At 39.1% G+C, this 9970-nt stretch overlaps 1 protein-coding gene across 2 annotated transcripts in view; it reads right to left on the reverse strand.

Moving 5' to 3' along the window:
- Positions 1 to 9335, reverse strand: part of BRWD3 (bromodomain and WD repeat domain containing 3) — a 122232-nt gene extending 112897 nt beyond the window's left edge. For both annotated transcript variants that reach the window (XM_008588668.1, XM_008588667.1), the window contains exons 1-4: positions 9092 to 9335; positions 8905 to 8963; positions 8677 to 8706; positions 8047 to 8106 (exon numbers count right to left, since the gene is read on the reverse strand). In XM_008588668.1, the coding sequence (XP_008586890.1) occupies positions 8047 to 8106; positions 8677 to 8706; positions 8905 to 8963; positions 9092 to 9122 (180 nt within the window). In that variant the 5' untranslated portion in view covers positions 9123 to 9335. The remainder of the gene's footprint in view (positions 1 to 8046; positions 8107 to 8676; positions 8707 to 8904; positions 8964 to 9091) is intronic.
- Positions 9336 to 9970: the final 635 nt, after the last annotated feature.

Below are 9970 nucleotides of genomic sequence, written 5' to 3' on the forward strand. Positions count from 1 at the left end.
CATACAGGCTGCAAAGAGATGAAAACTATAAATCTGAATAAACTGAAAGAAATCAAATGAATCCTAAATTATAAACCTTCTTTATAGGAAGACAGGCTGACCTAAAGAGCAAATCTAACAACTGAATTACCACACTTCAGAATCATTATAACATCTGAGAAGACCAGAGAACTCACTGAGATGATCCTACTCATCATAATTAGTTAAAAGGAATCCAGCTGGGCACTGAATAAAACGTAGTTAATCTCAAGAGGCCAGGCCTACATGAAGAACTACATTTGAAATACTAATTTTCAGAAAGCAATGATACTTCTTTTTACTGTGGCTGTGAGAAATAATAGGATCAGACAAGTAACTCTAAAAAACAAATATAACAATGAATTGCATGCGTGTTTGTTTTCTAAGACCAAGGCTACAGAGGTAAAATGAAGATTCAAACTGGGATCATATGCCGAAGAAGTAAAATGAACCATTTTGTCTGGGATTTTTAATTTTTATTGGAAGGGAGGGTAGAAGAGGCACATACAAAAGTTAGTTATGTAATCTTTTGATCTTAAGGAACAGAAAACAAAACAGATTTTGAAAAATACAGCAGGGCTTTAGATATATCAATGTAAGTGTAGTGTTGAGATAAGCAAAGTACTTTGAAGTTTGAGAGCCTGGATTATTCAGGCTCTAAAATTCACTAGCAGTTACTCTTTTTCGGCAGTGTGATACAATAGAAAGACTTAGATTTGAATCTTTCCAGCATCCCTTGTTCCTATTTCTGTGACCTGGGCAAAGTTACTTAGCCTCTCTTAGCCTGAGCTTCATTTATAAAAGAGGGAGTAATGATAACTACCTCATATGATTTAGTTAGTACAAAAACAAAACCATTCACTCATGAATTCACTCACTCATTCATTCATTCACTCACTCAGACATTTAAAGTACAGGGATGTATTGGAAAGATTAAACTGCTGCCCTAAGGGAACCCACAGTCCCAGTGGAGAAAACAAACTAGTAAATAGAAACAAATCAAAGCTCCACGGGCCAGAGGTTAGTACAATGAGCCAAGGAAGCAAAGTACAGTACATCATTTTGCCTAGAGGTAAGGGTTGATGTCCGATTTCACACTTGAAGGATAAATGAAAGTTCATCAGACAGACAAAGGGAAGGGAGGGCATTCCAGGCAAAAAGAAAGGCACTCCCACCCAGCAAAACACTTCGCACAGTGAATAGAACATAATATCTCCTCAATGTTTAACTGCTTCACCATAATGTTCAAAAAAAAAAAAAAACAACTCTATCCAGAGTATCATCCGATTCTGAATGAAAAAAAATACAAATACTTGTACTGAAAAACAAAACGGGACAAAAATAGAAAATAGTAACAGTAGTTTATTCTCTTCTTGATACTTTTCAGTAAAATATAGATGTCCACAATAATCTGATATTGCATCTTTATAATTTAAGCTCTGGGTTTCACTGTTTGCTAAATTTGAAGGAAGAGAAGGGAAAAACCAGGCAGAAAGGGAGAGAGAGCAGGCAGGTCTTTCCCAAGTCACACCACTGGTTAGCAGGGTGGGCTACAAAGTATTAAGACTTCCTATCACTTTTCTTTGAAAATATTAATCATTATGCATGGGATTTCTTTGTCTTTTTATTAGTTTTAAGATTTCCTCTGGAAGAAGACAGCCAGAACCCTCCTAGGCTCAAGTATTCTCTACCTTAAGAAAGCATTAAAAGTATTATAACCCGGAGGGCAGATGAAATCAAGACAAGGACAGGAGACCCACCCACGTTCTAGAAGTTCCTCAGTAGAGAAAGGCCCAATAAAAGAACTCAGTACCAGCTAGCAGATTAAATAATCCTAACAAATATACATACAAAATGCTTCTAACAAAAATTAATAAACTGAACAAACAGGGTACTTCACAAAGTTCGCGGAAAAATAGAATTAAAAGACAATACGAATCTTTCCGTGGACTTTTTGAAGTATGCTAGTAATAAATTAAGGGCCGGCTAACTATAAAACACCATCATAGCTAGTAAAGGGCACGAGAAAACATCTTGAAAAGGTAACTTAAAATAAAAGAAGATAACTATCAATAACATAGAAAATAAGTTCAGGAGAAGATCAAACAGAAGGGTTGAGAATACCTGCAATAAAACATCTGAAAGACTTGCAATATTCATGGGTACTTCAAAAAGCTCATCAAACATAGAATTAAAAGATAATACACATCTTTCCACGTACTTTCGGAAATACCCTCGTATTTTTCTAGCATTCATAAAAATGCAAATAATACTAAATATCTCTTCAGATATGTTCCTTTTTTAAACATACACCTCAAAGCACTCATTTGTGTCAATTCTGACACTCATATTTTAGATATTCCTTTTTTATAGTACTGACTTATACGCCCCTTATCTTATAAAAATATTAGGAAAATTAGGAGGTGATAATTAGCTAGCTAAGTAAATGTAAATTCTGGGGTCACTGTTTTCCAGATTTGCATGCTAGCCATTCAACCTCTCTGTAGTAACCAATTCATTTGCACAGCATTTTACAATTATCAAAATGTATTCTTTCATATTTAACTCATTTGGTCCATACAACAATCTTGTAAAACAGGTAGGGATTTTCATTTTATAAATGAGGAACTGAATCTCTGGGAGATTAAGTAACTTGCCCAGGGTCATTCAACAAATAAAGGCTATCTTCCACACTCAGTCTTATGATCTTTTCTACTACCCACAAAATCCCATGTAAAAAACATCAAACAAGGGCATCTCTAAATTATGACATAAACACTAAATTGTCCTTAGATTACCATTTTGCTAAAAAAAAAAGTGCTTATTAATCAATCAGTAATTGACATCAGTAGAAAAACAGAAACACACAAACTAAACTAATATTCAAATGTGACAAACATGATTTCAGGACAAGCTTTTGTAAGGCAAATTCAGTGGATCCAAATTCTTACCCCCTTAGAGCAGCTCTCCTCACTTTCATACCATCTCATTTGTACTGAGATACCAGTTTTCCTAGGATTAATGACAAATCTCCAAAAGTATTTTAATCATTGAAAAATATGCTCTTAGAGCCCAAGTGTGAAAAAAAAAAAAAAAAAACCCCAAGAAGCCAAGGATCAACCCAGGAAAATAGTTAAAGTCAACATGTTTCAGAGAGCAAGAGTATACTTGTGGCTCAAGCAAGTCAGCAGTCAGGAATACTGGTTTCCAGATATTGACTGCTCTCTGCCATAATACCATAAGTAAACATTACATGCACACTATACTGCAGTGGGGTTGAGCAGCACATGCTTTTTGGTTTCCCATGATGCACTCTATTCTTCCTAACTATGGCTGTGTGTCTACGAGGCAGTTAATAAGTCACACATGCTTCAACTGTTTCTACACTTTGAGATGCAATAACTATGCTACCAGCACTCAAAGATCATTCTGCTGTTCTAATAGACAATTTAAGCTATTACTAGTAACTGGAGAACAACAGCTGGATAAGGCGGATAAAAGAATACAGGTACATCTGGAATTCAAATACAGTGTTTTAAAGTTGTTGGTGAGAATCAAATGAGATAATGTGAGAACACTTAAACTTGAATGTGTTATATGCAGATGCAAATTCTTATAATAACATGTATATCATAGATGCATGCATTCTTTTTCAGAGACAGTAATGAACATATAATCTTGGTAAGTTTTTTTTAAAAGAGCATAAAATTACTTCAAGTCTTTCGTATATAAAATGAGGGTAATACAATCTTTGTCACTCCAAATGTAAGCATTAAGTGGTGCTTTCAAGTCTATAGATGAAAAATGCTGAATAAATGTAAAAATATATACCACGCCTAAAGATAATTATGCCTTTGGTTCAGTCTTACAATAGGAGTCCCCTTAAAATGATTCAAAAATCTTAAAACATGCCTTTAAAAAAACTTTTGTTGGGGCCGGCCCGTGGCTCACTCGGGAGAGTGTGGTGCTGATAACGCCAAGGCCACGGGTTCGGATCCCATATAGGGATGGCCAGTTAGCTCACTGGGTGAGCTTGCTGCGGACAACACAGAGTCAAGGGTTAAGATCCCCTTACCGGTCATCTTTTTTTAAAAAAAAAAAAAAAAAACTTTTGTTACCAAATCGCCATTTCAATGTAGGGAATTTGTGTATTAACAAAATCTGTTCATTTAAACACACATACACACACACACACACCCCTGATTACTGTATGTTGTCCCCAATAAAGCTCTAAGAAGGAAGCAAGAAAACAGCCAGCAATTCAATAGGGTCACCACAAATGAAAAGAATCTGTAATTATTTAGATTATCTACCTTAAGATGAATTTAAAGAAGCTAATCTAATTCTATTATGTTGCCAACAGCAGTCAACTAGGAAGCAGAAAATAAAATAAAATGCCCAGATCAAACTTCAGAAACAATCACCACAACTTCAAAATTCTCTATCATTAAAGTACTGGAAAACTTAGAATGCTTTATTTTAAACGCCATTTTCAAAAACCTTACAGTTCAACATAAGCTGACAAACATTTCACATAGACTCATTTTTTCAAAGGCACTTCAGATTTGAATAAGTCAGTACTTGCCTGCCAGTAGCTTTAACAAAAAAGCACATTCCCTTGTGTTCCAAATTATAAGTAAAACACTAAATCAGATAATCATTTAAGGAAAAAAAAGGGGGGGAGGGAGATTTCTTGAATATTTAATAGTAACGGTAGTAATGAAGTGCTGAAGAAATCCAGTTTATCATTACCTTAATATTCTTAAGGATAAATCAAGTTAAGCAGTATGGACAATCAATTCAAATGAAAATATACATATAAACAGAAAGGCAGAATTTTTATTTCAAATATACAGCCCCAATGCAGTATTTGGTACCTTTGTTTATAGCCCTTCATCTCTTCATTAAATATTTGTATTATTTCCTTTTCATACCCCATTATATCTTAAGTTTGAAATATTGGTACATAATTTAATATGCCAGATAAATCAAGATTCTGCTATTAATACTTTACCCTAGATTTCAATACAAAACATGTAGCTAAATCAAAAAACATACTGTATAAACCCATAGTTCTAATAGCACTTTAAAAAATACCTACCCCAGGGCTGGTCTATTACCTCAGTTGGTTAGAGTGTGGTGCTAATAACACCAAGGTCAAGGGTTTGGATCCTCTACCAGCCACAATCCAAAAAAAAAAAAATCTATCCCCCCAAAAAACTATCCCATCTCTCCCACAATGAAGCCACTCAAAATCAGAGGTCAGATGTGAAATAATTTTAATCAACAATACAACTAATGGATCTAGCAATCAGTATAACACAGCACACAGCTTTCAGACACTGAAGTTCTTTTCCTCCGGTTCAAATTCTCACTTGACCCTGCCCTATCTTCCCTTACAAAGCAATCCATAGGTAGAGAACAGACATTTGACTTAAAATAAGACCATGGTATCAAAGAGTATTATCCCCAGAGAATATGGATCCCGGTTTGGAAAAATAAAAACCTAAGCAGGCGATATAAAAATTAAACAAAACGCAAAAAGGTACACTACTTATCTAAACTATAATGTTCAAACAATAGAAGAAATTATCTTATGTATATAAAAATAAAAAATGTATAAGGAAATATAAAAACAGAAAAGAAACAGTAAATAAAAAAATAAAAGGTTAAAATCAAGTATATGTAAGGATATACAAATGGATTAACAACAATTAAAAATAAATAACTGGGACCGGCCCGTGGCTCACTCGGGAGAGTGTGGTGCTGATAACACCAAGGCCCCGGGTTCGGATCCCATATAGGGATGGCCGGTTTGCTCAGTGGGTGAGCGTGGTGCTGACAACACCAAGTCAAGGGTTAAGATCCCCTTACCGATCATCTTTTAAAATAAATAAATAAATAAATAACTGCTTAAAGGTTAAGTCTCACTAATAATAATAATAATAATAATAAAAGAGCTATTTAAATCAACTAGTGGCTATCCTCACCTATTAAAGCCACCAAAAGATTAAAAACTATTAAAAAAAAAAAAAAAACTAACCACCTAGATGGTGACATAAATTAGTACAATCTTCTGGAGAGCAACCTTACAATATAGGACAAAAGCTATAAAACTGATGAGACCTTTTGACCTGATAACTCCACTTTAGGGAATAAAGGCCTGTAAAATGACTTGGTAGGGAATAAAAAGGAAAAAAAGCAGAGAAAGAACACCTAACTACACAAAGATATTAATGAAAACTTGGAGGTAACTCAAATATTCAACTGGAAGTTGGGTTCAAATAATACCATCTTAAATACAACTGAATTTTTTCTTACCGTTAAAATAATGATGACTATTCAAATACACAGGTAAGTATATGTAAAAGTGTTAAGTAAGAAAAATATAAAGCACAAAATGGACATTGAGGGCCAGCCCGTGGCTCACTTGAGAGAGTGCAGTGCTGATAACACCAAGTCAAGGGTTAAGATCCCTTTACCGGTCATCTTTCAAAAAAAAAAACAAAAAACTATATTTTCAAAACCATATCAATCTATCAATCAATAAGTGTTAAGACATATATTGGTAGGCAATGTTGTTTTTGCTTTTTTGGGGGTAAGGGGAAAGGGCTTAAGTCCAAAAAAAAGAGTGATTACAAATTAAACAACCTGGTAATACATGCAGTTTTTCAAAAATAATTTTTATCCATCTGAGAAATTGTTACAGATGGATAGTTAATAGTACAGACGGTCGAGTTTAAACTTATCACAATTACACTGTTTTCTGTGATGTGCAAATATGAGAAACAATGTACAACAAAACAAAAAAAATTGTGTTCAGTAGATTCAGTAATAATTAACGTGGTCTCACTGCTAGAATATAATACAAAGAGAAACATGAAAATGAACACCAAAGCGATTTAAATATTTTCTTACTGCAAGCAAATTTTAAATCTTTTTTTTCTTAATTTAGAGTCTACCATACCCCTCCAACTTTCTTTAACTTTGTCTGATTTTCCTCCACTTGGATCTTATTTGAAGGAAAAGAGCGCTGAATTTAGACTTTGGTAACATCACACCTTTCTTTTTTGATTACGCTCCAATTCACTATGCCAGAGGCTAACACAAGGGAACCTCCAGCCCAAAATAAAAAGGGTCAACTTTTTGTGTGTCAGTGCTGAACAGAAGGTGCATTTATACCACGAATTATATTTGCAAGAGAACAGTCAATTCAATGCCTTCGATCCCTTACTAAAGTGTATTCTACTTTAAAATTTGCCTATTGTAAACCCAAAATCGTGTTTCACCAATTCTCAAAAAGGTCATAATCCATAGCTTTTATTTAGTGAAAATGCATCTGTATACATACGGTTTACTGATGCTTTAATGAGCTATTTTCTGAGATCTCAGATATACAACGATTATGCTTTTATTCGGTAGTCCATTATCTAAAACCAACAAATTTTGGAATTGGCTCGATGCTCCTTATTATTTTTAATTGTCTCATTTTTCCCAGTCCCGGGTCCGTCAACTCCCCTCCTGAGCCCCTTCTTCTCCCCCCTCCCGCCGCAAAAAAAAAAAAAAAAAAAAAAGAACAAGCCTGGCTTCAGTTCCCGTATTTCAAGCCAGGACCAACCAGAAACCAGTTTTCTTCCACTAATCCGGAACTCCGGGCTGTTACCAACGCTGTCATTGGCCAGCGTCAGTCCTTGGTACGTGCCCCAAGATAACCCCCTGGTTTCTCTCCCTTTCCCCCCTACAATGGGCCTTCCCCGATGTTTGTAACATATTTCTAATCCACAACACGACACCTATGATAACCAACTCACATTCTTCAAAGTTTTGGGGTAGAAACAAGCGAGACCAAGGGGAGGGCAAGGTACCCTTTCTCCGACTCGCGGGGAGGGGGGAAGGGGCAGTCGTTCTTTGGCTCGGCACCGAGCTCTAGAGCCTTGTTGGCTGAGGGGTCGGGGCCGGGTGGGGGGTACAAGGTGGGGAGGGAGTGGAGAAAGAGTTGGGTTGAGTTGAAATGAAAACTTTACTCACCAGATCCTCGAAGCTTCTTCGGTGCTCTTTCCCCTCCCAGTCTAAGCGGCGCGGAATCAGCTGGGGGCCGGAGGAAAAGAAAGGGGAAGGGGGGAGCAAAGGGTGAAAGCAGAGCCTCCGCTCCCCTTCAACCGAACCCAGCCTTGATCCCGGTCCTCGACCTTTTGGTGTCTTTATTTCTCTTGGCTCTATAGCTATTACCTCAGAGCTGTACGGTACAGCAGGTGACATAAATTAGTACAATCTTCTGGAGAGCAACCTTACAATATAGGACAAAAGCTATAAAACTGATGAGACCTTTTGACCTGATAACTCCACTTTAGGGAATAAAGGCCTGTAAAATGACTTGGTAGGGAATAAAAAGGAAAAAAAGCAGAGAAAGAACACCTAACTACACAAAGATATTAATGAAAACTTGGAGGTAACTCAAATATTAAAGAGGGGGCAAGTTAAGACCCCAGCGTTGTCTGCCCCTTCTGAGGGAAGAAGCCGGCTTACCCCGGTGACAACAGCTATGGGTGCCTAGATCGAATCCTCCCTCCCGGCCCCTGCCCTCCGCCCCTGACTTGCCCTCCCCTTCCTCCAGTCTCACTCCAACCCTCCCCACCCCTTCCCGAAGGGGCTCCGTACCTGATGCTCCTCGAGCTCCTGCACTAGCACCTGAGCAAAAGGGAAACACGGATATGAGGAGCAGCTCTGGCCATCAATCTCCCTCCCCACTTTGAACCCAGCCGCTGATCGTAGGACTACTTAAGGTCGGCCTTTCCCTCACCCTCAGCGTAACCGCTCACCCCGCTGCCTCGATTTTCCCATTAGGACAATTCCCCACGAATCCCAGATCCTCCTTCTCCCCCTCACCTGAGCGGATTTGTTGCAGGGTCCGGACTGCAAGAACCTAGCGATCAGGTAATACAGCTCTGAGGAAGAGTGGGGGGGGAAGAGGTTAAGAGGGAGGCAAGAAGAGAAATAGAAGCTTTTTCAAAAGAAACTGACAGCCGTCGCACTAAGCCCCCATCCCCTTAGCCCCTGGACACAGTTTACCCACCGGCTTCGATCTGGGTAGGTGCCGCCGCCATCCTTTTCCCGAGGGGGCTTGGGGGCTTCGCTCCGGAGGGACTGACGGGGGAGGGTGGGGGCGCTGCCTCTATTGTGGTGAAGCCCCCATGCCCGAGAGTCGCGCCGCTTCCGCCGCACTCCTCGTCCCAGTTTCGGTCTCTCTCGGATTCATCGCATCACGTTTCGACCCATAGATATTCTAGCCCAAGCGCTGAGGAGGCGGAGGAGGAAGGAGAGCGAGAGCGAGAAGAGGAGGGAGGAGCCGAAGTGGCGGAGGGGTGGGCGGGCCAAAGGAGGTGGAGAGAGGGGAGGGTAAAAACGGTGAGAGGGGCCTGCAGAGCTCATTGTTCGCCGCTAGAGGCACTAACGTAGCCGCTTGGCTTCAGCTCTCCCAGAGGGCCGACGGTTGCCTAGCTACGCTCTGGGAAGGACGGGGAGGTGCTAACAGACGTCCGACGCTCTGGCAACCACCGTAGAACTCTGTGGTCGCGTCTGCGTTTGGGTCCGCGAGCTCTGGAGTCGCTTACCCTTCCTGTGAGGGCAGTTAGGCCCTTTCCGGTCGAGGACCCTTCCACCTGGGGTGATTTTGACGAATTCGTGGGGGGTTCCTTTGACTCAGCTGCTTTCCTCGGAGCACTCAAGCGGTTTTGTTTTGTTTGTTTTTTCCCTTCCCACGGAAAGGAGGCTAAAGGTTTTTATTCCTGAGGGAGGAAAAGGAATCCCCACTTGGTCGTCACTTGTTTCTCTTAAAAATGATTTTTGTACCAAATGGAAATGCTGTACTTACCAGGCAAGGCTGTGGGACTCATACAGTTATAAAAGAAGACCACTTAAAATGTCCCCCAATTCTGATCAATATTGCATGAAA

Source organism: Galeopterus variegatus, unplaced genomic scaffold, assembly GCF_000696425.1.
Source record: "Galeopterus variegatus unplaced genomic scaffold, G_variegatus-3.0.2 Scaffold4949, whole genome shotgun sequence".
Classification (NCBI taxonomy): Eukaryota; Metazoa; Chordata; class Mammalia; order Dermoptera; family Cynocephalidae; genus Galeopterus; species Galeopterus variegatus.